Raw genomic sequence first — 25,219 nt, forward strand, 5'->3', positions numbered from 1 at the left:
GTGATAAAATAAAATATACAGCGGAAAACTATATAAAAATTCAGCATGGGGATTACTCCATGATAAAATGCATGCGACGCTCATTTGCCAATAAGATGGTTTCAATTACGCATTTAAGATTTGAGAATAGTGTAACTCAAAAGAAGTTTGCTCATGAAAAATCGAGAATTAATATCACAAAACCGGTTAAGAAATATTTTATCTCGACATTTACGGATAATAAATTGAAATAAGAGTTGTAAAATTGAGAGGAAAAAATACTTAAACATTTACAAGAGCCATCTATATCTTAAGTTGAACAAGAAAAAGACAAGTAACATTTTTAAACCATAAGGAAGGATTCTATTATGAAGAAGCGATTTCTAACAACAAGCTATGCAAACTACATACTAAATATAAGGATTGATTAACTAGCACTAAACATTTCTGTCATAAATGATCGCAATACCTTCACTTTACCTCGTTCAATATTTTCATTGTTATTATCAACACTTACGAAGACACGATTTCCTAAACAGCCAGGAATAAGTAAAATCTTCTAGGAAGAAGTATACACGAAACGCAATTTTTATCCACTGAATTTTAAGTAATGATATTGAATGGATATTTATATTTTACTGAGCAACATTTATACCCAAAAACACGAGGAAAAGAAACTAACATACTTAAATATTACTCCATTCTAAAATATTATTTAACAGCATTAAGTTCTGAGGTTGGTAAATAAGTACTCTCTACCAAGTACCAGTGCAGCTGCTGATGACGTATGATGACGGCATAAACGTGCCGTGACTATGGGTTTAAACATATTTTGGGGCTCAAAATAATTTTCAATGTTTTAGTGGCGCACATTGTGGAGTTTCTGAAGCTAAAGTGTGCGCATGTCGCCATGCTCTACCACTACAGTTCGTCATGTTTAATTACATTGGTGGCCATTAGGGCCGTTAGGGTCAATTATCAAAAATTAAGTGACTCAATAAAAAAATGGAGCAGCCGGTTTTTGTTTTTTGTCAGGAGAGGAGATGGCGTAAAACTGCGTTAAAAGGAAGACCCCTCATTTTAGGAAAGTTATACAGACATTCCAAGTGTCTCTTCTACTCTAAAAGCTCTTTGAGCCAATTGTCTCAAGGTTTACAAACGACAATACTAAGAGGAAAGAACTTTTCTTCAATCCAAGACTCAATGCTTAATTCGTTCGGAGAAAATTTTCACAAAAATTAGATTTCGTTCATTTGCCTTTCAACTACATATAACAGCAGTGAAATATGAAGCTATTTATTTATACTAAAACACTAGCATTTTTATTAAGTAAGCTCGTCTGTGAAATAATTAAGCTCTGAATACGTCCAAGAAAGAAAAAAAAGGAAAGCTCAATAGTAATATTAACACGCGAGCTTTTTTCCTCATAAAAAGAGTGTAAAATGAAATCGGTTTTCATTTCACAGTCAATGGAACGAGCCAAGAGCATCGAAACTGGTACTCGGGTGATCACTTAGAGAAACAGGAAGCTAGCCATTGGCTACTTCACGGAGAGGGAAATGGGACTCGATTGGTACAACTCGCATTGAGCCCCACGTAATGTTTTCAAGAATTTTTTTCCAATTGAGAAAAGTTCCACCATTATGAAATTTTGGAAAATAAATACTTATCATTGGATACTATAAGACCACTTAAAGAAATGTATGCCATCAGTTGGCGTATTCCATTTCTTCTAGTCCGTTTAATCAAAATGAATCCCTGTAATTCCAACACATTGATCAAAAAAAGGATCCTGAGTACAAAATAGTGCCAGGTTCGCAACATCATACATACACTCATCATTCAAAAGAAACGATCGAGCATTAACTGTGAGGAATGAGGAAGTATTCATGAGAGGTGAACAGTAAAAGACGACGAGGACTTCCACTAAAGGAAGTCGGAGAAACATATGGACTGGGGAAACCTTGAAGTATATAATTGCTAGGAATATAAATCGGGAAAAGAGAAGGTAATTTCTCACGAATACCAAGGAATAAGAGGGCAATGAATGAGATACATAAGACAGGGGAACTAACAGGTCATCACAGTATTAACATTGGATAGGGAATAATCGAGATCTACGGTTAATCAATCTCCGAATTCTAATACTAAAAATGGTGAAACTATTATATTCTCGCCAAGTAACTGTACTATGACTGTGTACCACGCTCAAGGTTGGAATCCATAAGCAATCATTGAATTTGAATACATTTTAAATTCAACAATTTATTTGATGTAGTGCTGCAGCCGTATTTAAATAAAAATAATCTCTTCGCTAGTTTAAGGAACTGCTTTGGATTTATTACTTTCATTATCATCCCAATTTAACAATGATACTGGAGACATGGAAGACATAAATTTAACCTTATGATCCTCATCCACTTTATTCACCAGGGACAAAGCGAATGTGATGCGGTTTTTCTGGTTCAGCTATCTCAAAATTCATCAATTTTTACCACTTCGTATAACCTTGTGGTGCTGACTTTGAGAATCATACAAACATAAAATCTTCGTATAAACCTCAAAAACTAAAAAAAAACGCCAGAATTAATTCATTTAATGAAGCGGAACATCTGTAAACGCTTTCCGACAAAGGAAAGCAGCGCGAATGTTAGAAGCTGAGGATTAAGTGGAAGAAAAAGACACTTTGTATCGTCCCTGACTGATTCAAAACCGGTTTTATAGAACACGACTTGTGGAACTCCTGGAGTAAGAAATCGCGTTTGGCCGTGATAAGTTCATGGTCAACAGAAAGCTTGCCAAACAATAAAAAAGACAACAGTTCGGTCGAAAGGTAAAGGTAGTTGACGCAAGAAGTCAGCTAACTTATTAATAATCTAGTGTAACTTCTACCAAGTTGATAATATTGATGAGAACACTATTCACAGCAATAAATAAAGGTGAACATCATTTATTTAATCCAATGAAAGCACATGGGTAGATCTCAGGCATAGTGTTCAATAAAAAAAAGATTCGCTATGAATGAGAGCATTTTTATATGGGCAAAAGTGCCAAAGCATACGCACTACAGGAAAAATCCAACACAAATAAGACTATAACTTGAAAATATTTCATGAAATTACTCATTTGTTTCTAAGAGACGACACTAATGCATTGTTATTTTACCATTTGATGTAATTATGACATATCCTATTTAATTTTGGCGTCTGAAAATGCATTTATTTAGAATGTATCACCATCTCTTTGATTTTTCACTCCACATTATACTTTGATTTTCTACGTGCCCCATTTTCGCATTTGTGTTAGCTGCTATGTAAAAAATATCAGATGTATACGTCTTATGTTAATACTGCATGATATTGCTAACTTAAAACAAACTCAATTATTTTTTTCCAATCACAATATTGCGGAAGAAGAGGTGAAGTTGCGAAAGTTCGAAGAAAGAAAGTCCGAAAAGGCAGAGATGGTGGGCGAATGGTACAGTGAAATTAAAAATATCTACTAGAATGCTATAGCGTTCAATGTACGAGTATACTTGGAAGTTTACTGTTAAAGGTAGGTTTTGGATGAACACAGACTGCACACTTGTATATTTCTTAGCACCGCATAACAAGACAAAACCTGACACCCCACGCTACAATCAGCTGTTCTTCAATTCCACTACACTCTACTTCCCTTAATTAATTCCAAATTCCCTTTCCTTTTCCTACCTCTACTTCGCAAGTCCAATGTCCAACCCTTTATTACAGTTCTCATCATTCCATTGTCAATCGAAATGCCCTTCATCAATCTTTATTGAACTCTTTGGATTCCTCCCAGCAACGCTCTCTCATCTCCCACCATACTCAGTATTTCTTCGTTTGAGCTCCTGTCCGTTTATTTTACCTTTTCCATATTTCTTCACACCTGAACGTCTTAAATGTCCACATTTCTCTCATTTTGAGAGTTAAACATCCACGATCAAATTTCCGAGCCTTACAAAACCCCTTTCCAACTAATGTTTTCACTAATCTTTTTTTCTTAACCTCCTTTATTAACCTCCCTGTAATCGACTCCCCCCTTGTCATGAGAGTCTCTTTGTCTAACGCGATCATTCTTATTATAACCCTATTACTGTGACCAAGACGTTTTCTATTCCAATGACTATCGTTTTTACCTCTCGTCTTGAAGTATAAGTTAGCTTACCTCTTCCTAGAAAGCCTCATAACCTTTGTTTTGCTTAGTTTTATTCTCATCCCATACTTAGTACACTGATTTCCTAATTCGCCCAGTGATGACTGTAACCCATTGGCTGTTTGGCTAACTAAAGCTTGATCAACCGTAAATATAACAGATTTGATGTATTCCCCATTGGATATCATTTCTATCTCCAGTTATTTCTGCTTATTTTACCATTTAATCCAGGTTTTTGTTGAAAATCATGGGTGATAATGGAAATCCCTGCCGCTCTTCCTAACACTGCCCATCCTTACTCTCCATCTACTACGTGTACAAGCCCATGAGCAGTCTGAGACATGTACAGGTTACGGAAAAGTCGCCTATCTCTCCTATCTATTCCTATTTTATCTAATACGTTCATTAATTATACCCATCTCACCCTATCAAACGCCTTCTCGATATCTACGAAACAAATAGTTAAATCCTGATTATACTCCATTTTCCTTTCGATTAGTGATCTCATTACTAATATGGCATCACGCGTACGTCTCCCCTTCCTCAGTTCAAACTGATCATCCCCCAGTAACCATTAGCCCTCCTCTTCATCTTTTTATTTATATTTCTAAGCATCATTTCTGCTATCTTCTCAATCAAACTTACTGTCCTCTAGTCGTCGCATATGGTCGCCATTCCCTTTTTAGGATGGGAACTTACATCGATCTAAGGAATCTTCCGGCGAGGTTTTTCTCTCATAAATCATTTCATCTATTTCTGCCTCTCGTCAATCTTTCTTATCATCTTGACCGTAATCCCTTGACCGTAATCCTTTTATTGCCCTTCTCCTACAAGTATTTACTTTGCCTATAGTTACTTTGACACCTTTCGATATCCCTTTTGATAAGCTCCCATTTTCCCTCTCTGCTATACCTGCCTCTTGTGCCACACTTATAATTTTATCAACAGACTGCTGATTCTCCTCCTAACCATTCCGATTATTGCTTCTACATTCCATTTCCCCAGCCCTTTTCCGAGTTTTACCCTCTTTAATTAACCACTAAATCTAATCATTACTAAATTGTTATGTGAATTCGCTCCTTAGAAACTGTGCGCGTTGACGCTGTACCTAAATTTGTACATGAGCATAACAAAATCGAAATGATGTATTTCTCTGAATCCCCCGGCATTTTTCTTGTTTATTTAAGTCTACGTACAGTGGTGTTCTAATCAAGTGTTCGCTATGATTAAACCTTGACTCCGGCGAAACTCGATTGCTTTCTCTCCACGGTCATTCGTTACCCCTAAACGGTAATACCCTACCTCACTCCCATCTCCCACTAACTCCTCCATAAGCCTTAAGAATCCTCCATAAGCCTAAAATACAACTATAAACTATAATGCCTATTATCATTTCACATTTTCCCCAAAGCATCGAGAACTTAAGCATCAACAATTACATATATAATATTTACGCATAGGTCTTTCTCCAATTTTTTCCTCAGACCTAAGGAGAGAATCCTTTTCATAGTGAAGTTTGAAAATATTTGCGGTCTTCATTTATCCTTTATTACATAAAAATTAATGGAATTTTAATTATTTGTCAGGATACATATCAACGCATTCAATTGGATATCTTCGAAGCTAAAATAAATGTCAATGTGAATAAATTAATCAACCAATCCGAAAACAGCCAGATTTCGGCCGTTTACATCGGAACACAAACCTGAAATATCAAAAACGATAACCACAAGCATTTGTTTACATCAACTAGTTGCAATTTCGAACCATCAAATTGCAATAAAAACAACCTTTTACATCCGTGACAAAACTACGAAAAATCTTAAGGAAACGCTTGTGTTTTGCCCAAGTTCCTATGACCAAGATCTAACAGATGTAGAGGCATCACGCTATACCCTAGGGGAACAAAGTTATGCTACCGTTGAATACAAGCACGTTTGACGGGTTGCGTAATGATGGATTCTCTAAGGCAATCCCTAATTCTTGATGTTTATCTCTAATCTTCTTCGTATACAAACGTTCCTTCCTTCGTTGGATTCAAGTTAGAAAATTTATCAAAAGCATAAAATAACTAGAATATGTTTCCGAACAACGCGTGGCCGCATAGTCAGCTGGCGAGCTCTTCAATCACCCAAACAACCGAGTCGGCTAAATTCCTCAAATTCGAATATTTAGTATACAGAACTCCGCATGGCAATGCGTTCGATCGCTTCTTTCATCGAAAACGCCTATGTATTCCAGAAAATTATAAGAAAAACGAAAAACTTTTCACCCACAGAAAAAAGAATTTTGTCCTGCCAACACAACAAAATTTAATGATGCTACGAACCGTCATTGTCGCTTGTATCATAAATGGACTGAACACAGATATTAACTATTTATTATGATACATTCCTGGGTGAAAGATTTCTCATTACATGGTGTTATCATTGTGAATACACCCGTAAATACAGGACATCAAAGTAAATAGATGTATATAGAATGGGAGCAATTTTATCAACTTTTATCTATTTTGTCTTTTTGCAATCCTAATTTATTTATTCCTTAACCTTCAGTTACAGTTTACATTCTATTTTATGATTGCAATCTAAAGAATGAAATTTAGAAACTCGAGAGGGAAAATTTCAATTTCTGCTATAATACTCAGTCTCCGTTTATGAGCCTGAGATGAAAAAAAACATAGCTTTTCATCTTGAAGGTGCGACTTCTATCACGGCTATTAAAGTGGTCGTCCTTTCATTTGAATCTACTGGAGAGTTTTATTGGCAAGGAGATTCTTCTTCGAGTCATCCTATGTAAATTAGCTACGATATGACGAACCATCTCTTCTCTAATTCAGAAACAATGAAATTGCCAACTTATTCTTCCACATACCTCTTTCATATACGATATACATAAATATTTACATATTTCTCGCGCGTCTAAATTACGTAATGACAACTATAAAAACTTACAACATCTTGTCATCAGCAGCAGATTATGATGCAAATCCCGGTGCTAAAACTAATTAATGCGCAATGTGTAGAACATTTTTCGCCATGAAGCCTTCAATCAACGAACCTCATCATAAAACAATAATAATAACATAAGAAAAACTTTTACGCTACGGTTTAAAATTTATTTCAAATGCCCAATATGATAATACTCAGAATGCTGAAGACTTGAAATAAATAAAATAAAATATGAATTCCACATCATTCAAATAATCATTTCTCCAGAAAAATTATCGGCATTATTTCGATCTTGAACCGTATTCGAAGTACAGTTTGTTTTAAGAAAAGTTACAAACCAATTACAATGTTTATTCAGTCAGGCGATCTTTATGGCAAATTGGTATTGTGTGATATTCTGTGGACTAGTGAGGAGTAAGGGAATCGGATGGCATCAGAAGCAGGAGGAAAGTATAAAGTTACATTTCCAACAATTTTCCTCCGTGAACTATTAATCAACATTCTGAAAAAAGTTTGATGGCCATTAGCAACGAGCGTAAAATTTTTATAACGAATGTGAATGTATTACCAATAATCCCTCAGCTACCTGAAGACAGTTGGTGTTTTGCCATTTCTAGACCCCAATTAAGAAAAATTACAATGAAGTAAATATAAAAAGTTAGCAATTAAACTCAACTATGTACACGCTCCTAATCTCTGTAACTCCTTTCACAATCTCTTTCCATTCGTGTAGCCCTCCGGTCATACTACGTTCGGCACATTTAAGTGTCTATACAGTAATAAATAACAATAATATACGAGTACCAGTTTTAAACTGTCAATTTTTATTATTAATTGTATATTCTAATTAAAATAATATTTTGAACAAATTAAAATTAAGTATAGATATAATCCTATATCTTAATTTCACAAAAAAATGAATCTTTTTCTTTAATAAACTCAACGCCATGAATGATTTTAGCTTAGTTCCAGTACTCCTGTTTGGCAAGTAACGAAGAACTTAAAACATTTTATTAATCACTAAAAATCTTTGGCGAGTGAAAATAAATTTTTCGAAGATAAAAATAGTTCAGGAATTTGAACATATTCCCGGTTTCGAGGATTTATTAAATTTTATGTGTCTCCCTTAAAAGAGTTTCACATCGTTACAAAAGAAACAAGTACGTAACATGAGCTTAACATAGAAGTAATCAATTTGTAGGACATGGAAAAATTCAGAAAAAGGAAAACTAAAAACACCAAAAATGTTTTTTGTTTCCCTCAAACAAGCAGGATCCAGCACGTCCCTGAAGAACGAGTTGAGTACAGATAAATGATGCTTTAGTTCAATATCAATGACAAAACTTAAAATTATTCTCACGGCGTAGCCGGTTCACAATGTGCACTATCATTTCAAAATTTTCTTTAAAAAATCAAATTTCTTTGACTAAATGAAACCAAATATTGCCCAATTAGTGACCGGAATCTCTCCCAACCTTTTATACATGAAAATTTCATATTAAGAAGACGTGTGAACTGCGAGTCACCTATTGTATATTGAGAGTGTCACCCCTAAAGTTCCCAATTATCCCAGGATGCGTGGCTTCCATATAATTACTTCTCTCGGAAGTGATCGATTGGGAACATCATGTTGTCCATATCACAAAAGAAATAAATAGAAGATCAAACTAAAATTAAGACCTGCCAACAGTCATAACTGGGTTGCAAGCCGAATCTGACAATTGGACAATTTAAAAACGGTTAAAGCAACTGCTGGCGAAAAAGTACAAATTAGTACTTCATGTAATTAAAACCCAGAAAAAATTAAGCTTCATAACTTGAATATGCATTCTTGTTACAAACGTACAAAGCACATTGAAGGATGGAATACATAAGAATACCTAGAATATTTGAATGCACATATCTGAATTAATGGGTACTGAAGTATGGAGTTATTTGTCCCCTGGGCGTTGTGTTTGTGCTTTTTTGAAATTCATCATGATGAAACTGCAAGTCATTTTCGAATTGCTGGCAAAAATAAATGATGCTATTTCCACTCCTCACATAATTTGGCGACGTAGTCTACACACATTAAAATTTTAAGGCACTGTGACAAACAACAGTTCTACTCGAAAAACTACGATGAAATTAACTCAAGATGTTTGAACAATAGGATTTTTCGAAACACAAAGTTTGCGAATTTCAGAATTCAAATTTAACACTTTTTTAGAAATTCCAATTCCTCTTAAATCGAATATTTCAGCCAGGGTTTCAGAAAATTAACGATTGGGTTTGGAAATTGTTTTTGGCATACCAGTATTTTTTTGGAATAGCCGAAAGCTGAAAAATTCCAGTAGAATTCAACTCTAAAGTGTCTCCTTTGCATAGATAAAAAAATGAGATATCTTCAAAGTTTTTCTGGAGGGGATGTGTCATGGTTTTGGAGAGCATGGGAAAAGAGGATAGCAGAGGATAAAAAAGACCGGAAGTATAGGCCAGATTTTGTTACGAGGCCGTATGTTGATATACGCCGCAAAGTTGTACCCACGCGGCTAAGAAGGCAGCCGTTGAAGAAACCGCATGATAACGTAAGCATGTTGTCAGCTGGAAAAAGCGGTCTTCTGGTGATAGATACTATCCAAAATCTCTCCATCCGGACTACCCACGCAGAAAGACATTTGCGATAAGAAACGTACTGTTTCACGCCTGTACTTCCACGGACCTCACATTCCTATCCCACTATCACTTAGGCCACACTTGAAAATAATGTACTTGACATTCGACTTTTTAAAGACATAACTGACACAGTTGTACCCGCATCGTGCTATATAATTGGAGTCCTCGTCTCCTTAAATAAATCAACCTCACTTGGGACGCAATCATAAGCAAAAAACGAGAGCGAAATAATAGAGAGAAATTTACTTTGGAATTTTCAATGGCCATTTAAACGTTCTTGCTTGTTTTAGTTTTCGTTGCCATTTTATTACAGTATGTTTCTGCTTAAGTCATGATCCAAATAAATTTATCTGCCCGATATCTTTGGCCATACTACAACGAAATCTTATCATATGATATAATTGGATTTATTACAAAGTATATGTGTTTTAACACTGCCACGTTACGACATACGTATTTTCAATTTGAAAATTGCACATGTACGCATTTTCAAATTTATTTAACGTACAATTGGATGGACGTCTTCCGCAATTTCCCGAACGTCTTCCGATTATTTTCATATCAACCTTGGTAACGTGGAAAAATGTGCGCTCTTTAATTTTAATAAGATACTTTTCTTAAAACGGAACAATTATCAATGAGAAATAAAATGATGTCTTGACAATTGCTCAGGAATTTTCTAGCACAGTGCTTGAAAGGAGGATAAGAGCCCATTAAAACGCTTCTGAGTATGTTAAATTATGGTTTAACATCAGTTTTACCAAAAACATATTCAGTAGAATCATACACATGTGGGTCTTAGGAAAGAATAGATTCCAATTACGTGACGTGAGTCGATTCACTACACGCATGCCACTAATAAAATTAACAACAGGTAAAACGATTAAATTTACATTATATTTATCGCATGGGATCTAATTGGGTCAACTTATTTGAGCGTGAGAAATCAAAACGGTGACAACCTCCACGCGGCATGGCATAGTCGCACCTAAACCAATCCGGTTGGTCCAGTGGTTAACACTCTCGCGGGCTAACTCAAGGTTCTCCAGTTTGGAGTTTGCCTCGGGTGTTGGTGTGTCCTATTCGCGGAAATATCTCGATTTTACTAACATGAGAGAGTTGATGAATGACCTCATCCTTCGAAAGATGTCGCACACCACTATACAACTACTTAAAATTCTGGAAAAAATATCCTATAAGTACTAGGTCCGAAACATACATATCTCCTATGCATCATATAGAGATCATAATGGTACGATTTCTGTGTATATGCTGTGAATGAGGAGGCAAAATTCCATGTGTTAAATTTACTGTTTAGCTATAAACAGCAAACCTTGAACCGTAAAGGGTCATCCCTTTACGGGTTATTGTAAACATTATTATTTAATATAGTCAGTCTAAAAAGAGGCAGTAAGAAACTAAATGTATCCTTTCCAGCAAACCTTGAATTAGGTGTTCCCAAAATAAAACTATTATTCTTGTTTTAACATTTATGAAGTGTCTCAGTTTCACTAAGGGAAATAGGAACGTTGCTTTTGACGCAACAGAGAAAGTCAATTATTATCGCAACTACTAGTATATACACAGAAGTTTTTTTAACATTATAATGTAGGCAGATAATGAAATGTATTTAACTTTAAAAATTGGAACTGATAGAGTAATTACGTATATAAAACGCTAAAATGAAATATTAATGTTTCCCGCTCTGTCGCCAAAAATCTTGTAATTATTCATGTAAGAATTTGATCTGAGGCGGATGCTCGAATACCGTCATGACCATATCTAGTTTCAAATTACTATAACACTAGAGAGTACCATTTCAAAAATACAACTGTCTGGAATTGATAACTCCGGCATATTTGTGAGAGTTTCCATAACATGAATTAGCTTTGGTTCAATTTCGGTGAAAGCGACATTTCAATTCAATCATTGGGAAGTATTTGGACAATACACTACCTACATGTTCCAGCGCTATTGCCTAAAAATCAACACCCTAGGGTTTGCAATCTGGTCGCCGCAAATACTAAAATGTCGAACTTCCGGTTTGGGATTCAGAATTTCATGGCAGCGTTGCCCTTGGCCTCCTTGATACCTGTACACGCGAATCAAACAGGAAGTTTGTTCCACTCGTGCCACCGCGACAGAGAGTGAGATACATAATTGCAGTAATGCAGCTGGCGCGGCTACGCCAATGAATGAATTTACTGCGGAAGAAAAAAACATGTAATCACTTTACTGAAATACTAATTGGTGAAATTTAATCAACAGTTTACACGATAAAACCTCAAGATAATGTAATATTTAGTAAGCTACTTGGCTAGGTATATATCGAACGAAAATAGTTAATAATGTTCAATCAAAAACCAATGGCGACTGAAAAATAGGGGTATTAAATAACTTCCACCCCTTACGCTGACCAGCCTGTCTAGTTAAGGGATATCCATATAACATTGAAACAGATAAATACGCTGGTATTAAATTGTCAATTTTGCCGGAAACGTTCTAATGGTGAATTTAAGTTTGCGGTGTAATGAAACTTTTGCGCTTGCAAACCAACTCTCAGCTTGGCGAGTGGCGTGGGTGCCCTCACGGGAAATCGTCCGCCTCGCTGGGAACTACTAGGTGAATCCGATTCCTCCTCCCTTCGTCCGTCCTGGGATTAAGTTTTTGACCTTGCCCACGGCGACCTCCTTTCTTCACGCTTTTCTACGCCGTCTTAATCCGGTCTACCTGTGTCTCCCAAGTTTGAGCCTCCCCTCTCCCATCTGACATCCACCCACACTGGTGACGAAACAAAGAAACCACCTCGGCCAAGGACCCGCGTTCGTCAGAGCGGGCACCATTTCGTCGCACGACTGTCCGATTTTCGCCGAAGATGGCAACGGAAAACAACTCTGTCGCCCAGCGTAAGGGAGATGGGTGAGGGCGGTCTTTCCTAGATACGCACCACGATGGCGACGCGAATGTGTGCAACTAATGACCAAAAATGGAAATTCTTATATTCACTTAGTACATCGGGCGTGTGATACCCTAAGAGTTCGAGCAGAACTTAAATTTGACCATGTGAAGTTTTCGCTTTTATTATTCTGTGGCTAACACACGCCTGAGTTTTAGAATACAAATATCGATTAATTTTTAATTTCCTGTTTATTTCACTTGAACTTGTCGTCCCCAAAACGCTAAGTTCATCAGAAATAAGACGAAAAGGATATTATGAAGATATCAGACACATATGGTAGTATTTTCTCATAACATCTCTAATGAGTATTCCTAAAGGGGTACGGAGTAAAGAGAAAAAAAATGGTATTCTTTTAGATGCAAAACTTATTGATAACTTCCATTACACTTACAACATTGCTGCCTCGCGTGAAGAATCAAGTCAGCGACCATATAGCATAAGAGTCCTGAACCTTCTTAATTTTCACAAAGGCTCTGTTTTATTATATGATTTTTCTCGAAGATTTCCCGTAAGCATTAATTTTCATAATACTTCGGCAGTATTTCACAGACAAAGAAGATCCATACACACCCGGAAGTTAATTAATTACTCAAAAAATCAAAACTTCCTTGACCATTTGGAAGAATTCTACCAAAATAGCAAGTGATTAATAGCAGCGTCAGGTAAAATTCATTTTTTCTTCGAATAATGCGAAATCGCAATAGACAAAAAACACACCGACATAAATTCACTTGATGGGTTTGCGCCATTGCAACCGCCACTGCCTAAACTCCACAACTAACAGACGTGGACTCACATTGTACAGTCATATATTTTCTCTGGTTAGAGATACACTTAGGAGTCGTTAAGGCTATATGTAAAAGCAAAGTGCAAAACATTGAAAAGCTTTTAATGTTTTCCTTGTTTCGAAATTCCAGGAGAGAAATTATGACGTCTATTCTTTCGCAAAAAAAATTTTGTGGCGGAATTTACAACTCCTTGAAGTCGTCTTTATAGTTCTTCTGCTACTATGGCAAGAAATGGATATTCTCCTTGATCAACTAAGTATTGCGATAAGTTACGGAGCATAATGAAGATTTTATAAAATACTATGGGATTAAAGCCACTGAGAGCGTTTTAGATGAAGGAGGACAGCAATCGCGAAGGAAATAATTAGAATTGGTAGTGTATATATTTGTCGATATCCTACATGTTATTCTTTTTTATTAATAGACCCATCCTTTTACGAGCTCTACAGCAGGATTTGAATATACGTATCCTATTATTGAATATTCTTGCATGTAAGTGCTTTCTTTCGTGTGATTAAATTGTACCGAATGCATGGTCTAACTAATATTTGTCTAGAGGTAACATGATTTGGTTTTACAAGTGGTTTTATTCTATATTACGGGTGGTGACCTAACACCCCCACTACACGCCCCCACGACGGCATGAGGGGTATTATGTAGATGTAGACGAAACTTAACCTAAATATTCCAGAAAACTACCATAGGTTTTAGTGCTCAATGACGGTAATTTTTATGGGGATGTGGAAGGACTGCACTGAAGTATAGTGGAAGAGTTTATCGGAAGTAATGTTAAGCAGTAGACTACATTCAGAAGTATTCTGAACTTAGTATTACAGCACTATGAACTGACAAGCGATTTCACTCCACTGCTTCTCATCCCTTTCAATAATGTTTTTCTTTAGCTGTTTAATGCCCAATGGATTTGGCTATCGTCCTAGTAAAATACTTACAACTACATTTATTATGGCCCTGAACAGCGCCATCTTTGTAATACAGGAACATGGTGCTCATGACGGATATTCCTAGTATTTAAACACACTTCTCATCTACATCTACATAATACCCCCCAAGCGGCCGCAAGGGCGTGTGGCGGGGGTTGTTAGGTCACCACCCGTAAAAGAGAGCAAAACCACAAGCAAAATGAACATATTTATGCAAACCTACATCCATAGTGGTGTATACCATAAAAATCATAAACACAGTAATCAATCTGAAGGTTAGTTCGGTAGGTGATGGTACAATTCACCCAGTACTAAGCCCGACAGCGTGTGAAATTCACACATCAGGGTAGGGGAGCTAGTTCCTTTCCCTGCGCCGGTTATGGGTCCAGAAAAATAGTGGCGTATACATTCATGCAAAAACCTTTTTAACTTACACGCATACAAATACATATTATATCAACTAACAAGCACATGCATTTTAGAATGTAGTAAAAATTTATCCAATAACGTCAGTATTCTACTCTTTTCTCTTTTTATCAGAATTGCAGCATGAGACACTTATTGATTCGTATAATGTGGCCAAAGACTTAGTTTTTCCCAATTTTTATTTCCATTTCCTTAATATTCCGCCTTCGCTGAAAGATATAAAATGCTCTCCTCTGCTTCGATAATTTTAAATGGCACAGCTGGCTTCTGTATCGATACTACTGTAAGAAAAGCTCTTATTCTTTTCAATAATTATCATTCTCTCATTCTGATACATTTAACGCTATCTTTTTTAAGCCAAATGATTCGAAAAACTCTTGATAAACACTCCGAAATGAAATAGGATGGCAAAGTCGTTGTGTTTCAAAATAGGTGACGCTTTGATGTACGTTTTTATCCTTCACTGAGCGTTCGTATGGCAGCTTAAAACTTATTTTATAAACGGTGGCACCGAGCCATTGGTACGACTCAACGAATCCGTGGGTCTCGTTCAATCTGGAATGTTCCTTAATCTGGCCCATGAAGAATAATGGAGATAATTTATCAATAGCACTGAGCATTATTTTCAAAGCTAAGCAAATAAGCTCCCCTTTCTCCACAACAAGGAAAAGATAAAAGTTACAAATTGGTGAAATCACAAGTATTAAATATTTTCTTCAGTTTTCTGGCCTTGACCATCGATTTCTTAAAGCAAATTTTGTGACCATCAGCACAATATGATTGGACATCACCTGGACCTGGATTGAACCTAGGGTAGAGAGAGCTTTTTCACAACGTAGACACTGCTGAAAGCCGATGGTTGTAACTTTGAGAGTAGAACGGGCAGCATTGTTTTCTTCCTAGTCAAGGTGTACTCTGCGGCCATTTATTGGCAACGCCCGCGGCAAAATTTTCCACCGAAAGGAGCATGAATATGCGGTTGTCGTTATGTCCACATCAAGCTATCACACGTGACAATCCACGCAAAAGACAAAAATGTTTGAGCGAAATAAACATTATCAAACCGAAAAACAACTGCTGGCTTAGGTGTACGAGTATCCCAAAGATACACTGCGAATTACATGTCATTGAAATAATGGAAATCTTCGCACCATAAAGCAAGATTGGGCATAAGTAAAAGGAGTATCTTGGATAGTAATTCATTTAAAAATAAACGAGGCAGGAAACTGATTTTTTTTTAACTTTATCCTGTTTCGATTATAGTAATCTCCGGTCGGCTGGACGCATGGGCCTATTTTTTCGAATCCAATCCATTCATTGCACTCGTTTCAATTCTGATGCTCCAAAAATGCAATGCGAATACAAACATTTTCAAGTAGATTCAATTAAACACGATGAATAGAAATAACATGCAAGTTCTTTTACAGCTGTACTGACGTTTTTAATTAATTTTAGAATAATTATGACGGCTCGTCTTCGGTGTATTTAACAGGAAAAAAGGAAAGAATGTCGGAAGAATTCAAGAACCAACGTGACAATTATCTGACTCAATCGAGCTAATTTTTTTTCAGGAAATAAAACTTTTGGAATTCCTGCACCCTTTCTCATCACGATAAAAACGGGAAGACTTTTAATGGCGCCCGCCAAGATTATTCCTTGATGCTATACGCCAGTCCTTTCTCGTCGTCATGTTGAGACTTGAGGGATGCAGCTGAACTGAGGAAACCGCCCAGTCTTTTTGGAGCAGAGCGTTAGCCACAAATAAAGTTTTTCGCCGATTTAGGCTCACATTACTCAGAGAGAAAACGAAATGTGATTAGAAAATAAGCACTTTAATATACTCAATGATTAAATTCAATTAAAGCAGTTGTACTTTCGAGGAGTTATCCGAAAAGGACAAGCGAGTTCAGGCTTGCGGCTGGACAAATCTAAATTTGAGAGCGTTAAATTCTCTCACTTGATCTATGTTTGCTTTAATTGTGAGAATCAATCATATTCACGCTCTCAATTACGTAGCTGGCAGTTGTAAATTTCAAATGTGGTCTACATTTCCCCGCTAAGATATTAACTTTCCACAGTTAAAACTAAAAACTAACTTGCGTGCAAAGATCATTAGATAAACAATGAATCATGCTTGAAAGTTCTGAATCCTTCCGCGGAGACTCCTTCGCGTAACATATCTGTCAACAACTGCTTATGAGCGTTAAATCCAGGGCAGAGAGCCTGGTCTTTTGATCTCTCACCTTCTATTCCCCCCTGACCTTTTTCAAAGTTCCCCCACCTTCCTCAATCCTATCATCCGCTAGATCTATCAGCATGCATCTTTCCAATGTCTGTCTCCGTAATCTTCGACTCAACTAGGTCTCAGTTCCATAACCTTTCACCGAAGCGTTCAGTTAGAAACTCCACAGATGAACATGTTATTCCGTTGGCAAAAATCTCTCTCACATTGCGGTGGTTTCACAACTGCTCAACTGTGCGAGACAAAGCTAACCACTCAAATCCATTAATGAAATTCCATGCTTCGGAATGTTTTGAGATAACATTTTGGTAGAGGGAAAGACATTTCTAATTATACATTGATTGCTATATGCAAAAAATAAAATAGAATGCATTGTGGGTAGCTTTATACCGATCCCTTTTCGGATTTAAGAGGATTGAAAATAATCCCAAATTATTGCAGACCACCCACAAATTTTCCGTCTTATACCTCTTCCCACATGCGCAGGGCATTGAAAATGGCACATAAGACAAACATGAGGGGCACATTACATTAATTTTCATTTAGCTATCATCATTATACGCTATTTTATTATGCATTAGAGTGGATAAGTATTATGAAAAAATAAACGACAAAAACGCTTCAATAATGCTTGACTGGTTAACAAATATCCTTTTCTAAAGGCGAATTTAATTTTCTCGTAAAGCGGTTGAGGTCGCTAAGAACTTTTTATTTTTTATTCTTATATTAGATTTTTCTCTTTAATAAATGAATAGGAAAAAAGAGTTAAAATTTTCACTTACGAACGACGTCATATACAGTCGAAGCCTGAGTTCACCCCAGAAATGAATAAATGAACCATTCGATAAATCGATTCAGCTAAGTTCGAATCGAATACAAGAATTTAATTATCTTGGAATTCCATATATATATATATATATATATAATACGTGTTAGACCAACAGCAAAAGGAAATTAAAAAATTTTAATTACAGTACAAAGGAACAAAGTAAATGCTGCAGCAAATTCATGAAGTCCCACGAACATTTAACCCATTGAAATGTAATGAAATAATTTACTTTGTAATGTAAAAAAAAAAATTATCCCATTCTTGCGATTAAGTAAGGTTCTGAAACAGAGCATTCGTAGGTGTAAATTAGTAACAAAAATACCGATTCACACTTAAAAATCATAATAACTATGGTTTCTTACAATCATTTCATATGATTCATAGTAGTCTTTCGTTGAAATTCTCCAAATAATTTGCTGTGGATAAAATTAGATTTATAAAAATACGTATTGCTTTACGAAATTATTAGAACAAAACCTGTTCACCGATTTTCCAAAAAAATTAAATACCACATGGGATGGGAAACTATGGATAATTATTTCCATTACAACTTGCAATAACAACGCAACATCATCAAAAACCCATCCTTAAGCATAACAAGCAATCACATTTCTTTTAAGAAAACTACGAGGTAAATCTTTGGGAGGGAGACAATGTAAATAAAAATTCTACCAACTAAGATGAAGTATCCGATGGAATTTCCCGAAGTATTTTAACAGCTGGCTCCGTTTTATGCCACCTGCAAAAACATTTCAAATCCTGACTTAGTCACCATTAACAGAATGGCATTTCTATGAGGATGATGGGCGGAATAAGGTCGTGGCTGCCTTGAAAGCGTTTTTCAATCAACTCAACCGGTTATTATAAATCTCACCGTAGACGATGGCCAGCTAGCAAAATAGAATGGTAATTCTATTGGGAACAGTCTCCTCAGAAACTTCTTGATTGAGGATGGTAAAACGTTGTAAGCCGTTAAACGTTTGCATTAGACTTCCCTCGCCCACTCGCATGAGTCGAAAAATCAATTAATACCCTTAAAAACACCTTAATACGAAATGATAGATAAAAAATTTTCCCAGAGGAAAACGTTTTTTCTTAAAACTATTAATTCAAGGATGTATTAGATCAGTGATTATCTCAGTACGCAAAAAGAAAAATCCACAAAAAAATCAAACAACTACCATACCTTTGATCTTTACTTTATCTGCTGGTTTGAATTGTGAACTATGTTTATTCTTTCGGCTAAAACATCCTCGGGGTTTCAACTTCTTAGCATTTGATTGGATGTGTACAACAAATACATAAAATCTATCGGGAACAAATATATTTTCTACATACTAATAGGGAAAACGAACATAATCCAGGATCTACGTTGCAGTTCCTTCGCATTGCCCTAATATATCCCCAAATCAGTACAGCTATGACCTTAATCACAATAAGTGTTTCCTTGTTTTAATGGATAGAAAACTGATATAATCTGAAAATATATGAGTGGAATGGGAAGAATTTTAAATGCTCAAACGCCATTTTAGTTCACTCCATATTAAAATAAGCGTATCACAACTTGTTTTCATCTATACACAAGTAATGGAAGTCAAACATCAATTGAAGTTTGGAGGCGGTGAAGAACGCTAAAAAAGTAAGAAACTACTTCGGAAAGTCAATATAAGAGTGGGTGCGTGATATCAGAAACAAACGAAAAAGCTGATTGGCCAGTTAAGGAGATTGATAGCCGTCGTGGAAGGGTTTGGATTACATCGGCGGGTGCCATTTCATCAAGGGAAGAGAGCCTCCGCGAGTTGAAAGTTTAGCTATTTGCACTTACCAGGCGTACAGTAATAAAAAATAATACAGCATTAAAAGTAATGTATAAAAGTTCTCAAGACATTATTATAACTATAAAGAATGAATTATAATGAACGAACAATAATAAAGAGTATTATAAATGTTTGTTTAATTAAATATTGTTACAAAACATCCACCCCTTATCTACTGACATGCGACTTTTTATATCACTATTAATTAAAATTTGGCAATTTTCCACAAAATAAAATTGAATGCGACCGATTTCAATGTAACTACATGATCATCAGGTCGCGTAGACCTGATGATGATATAGTAGATGGTAGATTCAATATTATTTTGTGAGAAATTGCCAATTTTTAATTAATCATGATAGTCCACCATATCACGCCTAAAACGTCTCTTTTTATTTTTATATCACAGTCGCTTAGGGCAGTAGGAGAAAGTAAGTGTAAATATCATGCGGGAAGTACAGATAGACCTGGAGTGCCCCCGATTGCAGAAGCCCCATCCCTAGGGGATTCATGTGGAAGAGTAGTAGGCACTCGACCAACCGCTTGCAAATGCACGGAAAATCTTGTTCACGGGTACTGACGACAGGAGGAAAATACGATCGCGTTTCGCAAGGGTTTTGGAGGTCAACTTCAAATGACAATTTTTTTATGTCTCTAGCCACGAGTTCCGGAAGACTGGTTATGATAATTACGCTCTAGGAACAATAAAAATGGTCTACCACTCGGGTTCTATTATTTTATTGAAGATTCACATATAAAAGCACGTGGAATAACATTGAATATTCAATGTATTGAATACGCAAAGCATTTGCAATTAATAAGAATCCTTGGAGGTCACAAAATTCTTTTCGTTCCCACTTCAATAGTGCTCATACCAAGCTCCTTCCTCCGTTTAATATACTCTATTTTACTGAATAGTGATTCCACAACATAGATTTCGCGAGTTTTGGACAAGAGGCCGTTTTTAGCACAGTAGTAAAGAGTAAATAGGATCAAAAGTGGTATTCGCTATTCGTTAGGAAAAGAGAACCGGGGCCCTACTAAGTTCAGCAATTGAGAAAAAACGACTGCGGAGTTTTCCTTGGTTCATCAGAGACCAGATTTCACAAAGCTTCGAGCTTCATCAATCACGTCACTTTTGATGGCACGATGGGTGTGTTAAGAGCTGATATGCTTATAAATAATATTCTAAACTTTGAAAATTACGATCATACATTCTTCTTCAAAATGACTTTTTGGGAGGCGAGAAATATGAGGAATTTTTGTTTTCACGCGTGAAGGAAATTACCTAAGTCCTGCGGGGCATGAACATGAGCGCTTCACTCTGTCTTACATCGGCTTCGGTCGGAGATTGCGCACTCGGAATAGAATGAACAACATCCTAGCCGTTATCTCTGACCCGTTTCTAGGCGCTTTCGGCATTCTTAATTCCCTACTCAATGCTAACCGGAGGGAGGGAGCAATATTCGCCAACAACTCACGCCAATAAAACGAACAAAGGTAAAATGAGGCTGGCATTAACCTAAGATAGGTGATTATCGGCAAACACAGTGAGTGAGTTAGGAATCAACACGGGCAGGCAGGCAGAACTTTGTTTGCGAGGAAAACTACGACGGTATGCTAACAGTAAAAGCCGAACAAACGCCAATTTAAAGTGATTTATCAATCATTTAATGGTTTTAGGATACCATTGCTTCAACTACTATTCCCCTAGATAATTCGGAGAGCTGATATTCCCCTAATCCCATCCTCCGATGGAAAATTCGAGGGTTGGCTCTTTTCTAAACCCCTTTATACTTACTTTCAACTCTTAGGACAGCTTTTCGTCCTACGGGACCCTGAAGACGAACTAAGTTCATCTCGTAATTCCATTCACTACGAATCACAACAAAACAACAATGCGCCACTCAGAATTAAAACTCCATTCCTATCTCGTGGCAGTAGCATGCACATGCCCTGGATACCAAGAAACCCAGGCCGGCTTCCTTTAGCGAATGCCATTTATTTAAAAATATTTTCTTGGTAAGGAAGTAACTCGCATAGCGGGATGTCTTTTTCGGTGAGAAGTCACAGAGAACATAGGAGTTACAGTAAAATTAACTATATTTTATCAGCAACATTAACTTCCTCTTGACATTGGAACTATTGAGATCTACTCGTCCCAATGTAAATTTTATAAAGACCTAATTTTACAGTCACCGCGTTATCACATCAACATAAACTGCTCATGAGTGATCACAGTCATAATCATTATGTACTGTCAAATATTTCGATTATTTATGAGTATTATGATAAATATCGTTAGTTACACTAAATAGCGGTATTTCAAAAAATATTTGTTACTCTTTTTTGATCTCAGTGCGTTGAAGATTCGATAACTAATTACTGTTGATCCTTGCAATACCATTATTTAGTATACAATATTACCATTGACAATGTCGGAAGTTCACTGCAGATGTTATGCAGTTTTTACAATTTAACAGTCATTGTGAAGTTGCAATCGCACATTTTGGCTAACGGAAAAAAATCTAAAAATGTAGTTATACATTCTATAATATCGTATTTAGTGATTTACGGACGGGAGCATTAAAAACACTAAATATTCTTTCCCGATAATAATCGAAAGATTTTACTTAACAAATTAAAAAACCACTATGGTGTAACACAATATTTTCGTTAAAAAAAGGATATTCCGCAAATAGCTCATACAAAACTATGCACCGAAAATGATTGCCGCGGTTTTAGGCCCAACATCAAATTGTTTGATTAGAGTTAAGTAAGTAAGACCACAAATTAATTCTGATACGCATATCAATTTCACTATGAGTAATTGCAACCTGCAGTAAACTTTCTTTCGCTCATGAACACAAGTTATCTTCTTCAGGCCTTCTTATTTTTCTCAGTTTCTGTTTCCTTATCAGATTTCGTACATTGCTATACTTGGAATAGCGTACGGCGATTCCGAGACTGGTTCATACTAAAGAATAGCATGCTATTCAGCGGCATAAACTCCACGCGCCCGGCTGTAGTCGCTGTTTTTTCATCAATCTACATTCACCAAACAAACAAAATCGCTTCCCAAGCAGAAACGCACACAAGGGGATACAACTAGCAATTGGATTTCTGCTCTTGAAACGCGTTGCGAGAGCAATTTGATGATGAATTATGAGGAATTATTGTGAAGTACGCAGCTCCTCGGAGATGCCATAACAACCCCTTCGTTTATTTAACAAGCGATTATGCCCTTATCCCAACTACAGTGGTAGAACATTTTAAAAACCAATGTGTTGACACATTCTCGGGCCACAAAACCCAATAGGGCTACAATTTCCAGCATTTAATTGACTTGATTAAGCTTGGAACGCAAGAGCAATTGGAAATAATTAAGACAAAAAACCATTACATTGAAGGAATGTTATATAACATTAACATCTAAAATGACGTTGATAACACTAATATATATGATGAAGCATACGACCTCTACCATTAAGTACGGGCTGCATGCTTCTTACACGGTTGGGAGGCTAAATCAACGAAATATGAAATTATTTACTTCTCGAAACATAAGATAAAACTGCGATTCAAGAGTCAGGTTTTCTTCACACGGAAAATATTTCGGAATGAAAACTGTGCCCCTACGAAGCGTTTAACCTAGGAGTGATATATTCTTCAACTGAAGGTCATCGGTTAGAACCAACGTTAAAGCAAGGCATCAATGTGATTATTTCAAACCTAATGCGAGTCAGAACATAACTTCCGACGACTGAGCGCTCCGAAATATAATGATATGTTATCTTGGGGATGAGAGGATTCAAGTTTAAGTCCTAGCGCATCATTTCCGCCGCCGGAAAGTGTTGTCGGTGGCAATGGAAAATAGTGAGGATTTTAAGAGGATGGAAGAGAGCGGCGGAAGGCACTTAAGGACTGAAATGCGCGCGGTGAAATCACACACCGCTTTTGAGCACCTCGATCTTCCGAACGCTTAAGACGTCAATCTCCTTTCGCCGTGCCGATAATGAAATGCGAGTGCACTCACCACGTGCGTCTGGATGATGGTGCTATCATCGCCCGGCTGGGCCTCCTGCTCCTCGACCGGCTTTCCCGCGCAGAATGCCACAAGGGCCAAAAGAACGGCCGTCGCAATGTACGCCATGGTCAACACCAACGATGTCTCTCGGGAGGAATGGATCTCCGGAGGAACCTCCTGGGACTTTATTGGGGAAACGGGGAGATTAGACGGGGGAGGGGAAGGGGCGGGTTTGCTCGGAAGGGAAAGGATTTTGGGAGGGGTCGAAAAGGGAGTGGCGGGAAACGAGGGAGGAAGGGTTGTAGGGGTTCAAGGGAGAGGAAGGTTTGAGGGGGTGGAAGGGGGGAGCACGCTCCTGGCAGTCCCACCGAGCTATCTCATACGACCACGGAGGTTTCGACCTCAAAGTCACCCGGCCGAGAAGAAAAAGGAAAAAGAGCTCGGGAGATGGCCGGTGAGGGGAAAGCGAAGACCTCAACGTCCGTCCTGCGGGGCGATAGCCAAGCCACTGCACGGACCGCCGACGGTGAGAGGGGAAAAAGGGAGGACGAACGGGTTAGCAATTTTTTTTGCATGTAACCCCGGCGGCTTTATGAACGCCCTGCCGGCGTTTCCTCGAGACGCACGTGGGCGGTCGAATAGCGTCTCGGGAGGGTTCTCGGCGTTCCCCTCGCCCGGTTTCGGCAACATTCGTGCGTTGGAGGTTCGCACATAAGTTCGTGGGCAGTGAGTCCCATACCAATGAATAGCATTTCCTTCCACACAATGGTGCACACATAATTTTGGCTTGGATGCCAATGCTTCTCATCCAATACCCTTTCATCAGGATTGAGTTGAAAAGTGAGCGATTCATTTGAATATTGACCCCTTGATTTTCGCTGGGCTTCACGTATTCATTAGAAAAGTGATTAAAAAAATTGATGATCGCTACTATTAGCGCTTTAACGTCATTTTTCCATGACCTTTTTAAGATGAGGACATCCATACAAACGACGGCCTCAATTAAGACTGAAATAATATAAACATTATTATAATTAGTTGTGCAGATGTTATTTACTGCCGAAGTTAGGAACGGTTTGATAGCGCATTTTTTTTCTATACTTTCACCCGTGTTTGGTGCATGAAAATCCTCTCTACACAATTGTTTAAAGAAGAGACCGTTCAATATACAGGCGGGAGGTCCGGTGCTTTATATTCGAGTTCTCTACTTACAAATAATGAACTTAAATAATTACCACGGTCTCGCCGACAGAGGTACATTTTGGGTACTTAGCCTACCCCGTAGTTGGGGAGCAATTGCTAATACAAAACATGCCAATTACTTCGATGATATTTGACGCCAGCTGCCATCTGTCGATGAATCGACCATTATGCAAGCTTTTGCCGACAGTTAGGTTTGGGAGAGTTCATGGTGACATTAATGTGTAAGGGA

General features: G+C 37.2%; 1 protein-coding gene across 1 annotated transcript in view; it reads right to left on the reverse strand.

The window, feature by feature from the left end:
• Positions 1-24,301, reverse strand: part of LOC139698652 (prostatic acid phosphatase-like) — a 43,332-nt gene extending 19,031 nt beyond the window's left edge. The window contains exon 1 of the mRNA XM_071597514.1: positions 23,797-24,301. Within this exon, the coding sequence (XP_071453615.1) occupies positions 23,797-23,913 (117 nt within the window). The 5' untranslated portion in view covers positions 23,914-24,301. The remainder of the gene's footprint in view (positions 1-23,796) is intronic.
• Between the last annotated feature and the right edge of the window lie 918 nt (positions 24,302-25,219).

The sequence above is a fragment of the Hetaerina americana genome, unplaced genomic scaffold, assembly GCF_022747635.1.
Source record: "Hetaerina americana unplaced genomic scaffold, ioHetAmer1.1.p SCAF_10, whole genome shotgun sequence".
NCBI lineage: Eukaryota > Metazoa > Arthropoda > Insecta > Odonata > Calopterygidae > Hetaerina > Hetaerina americana.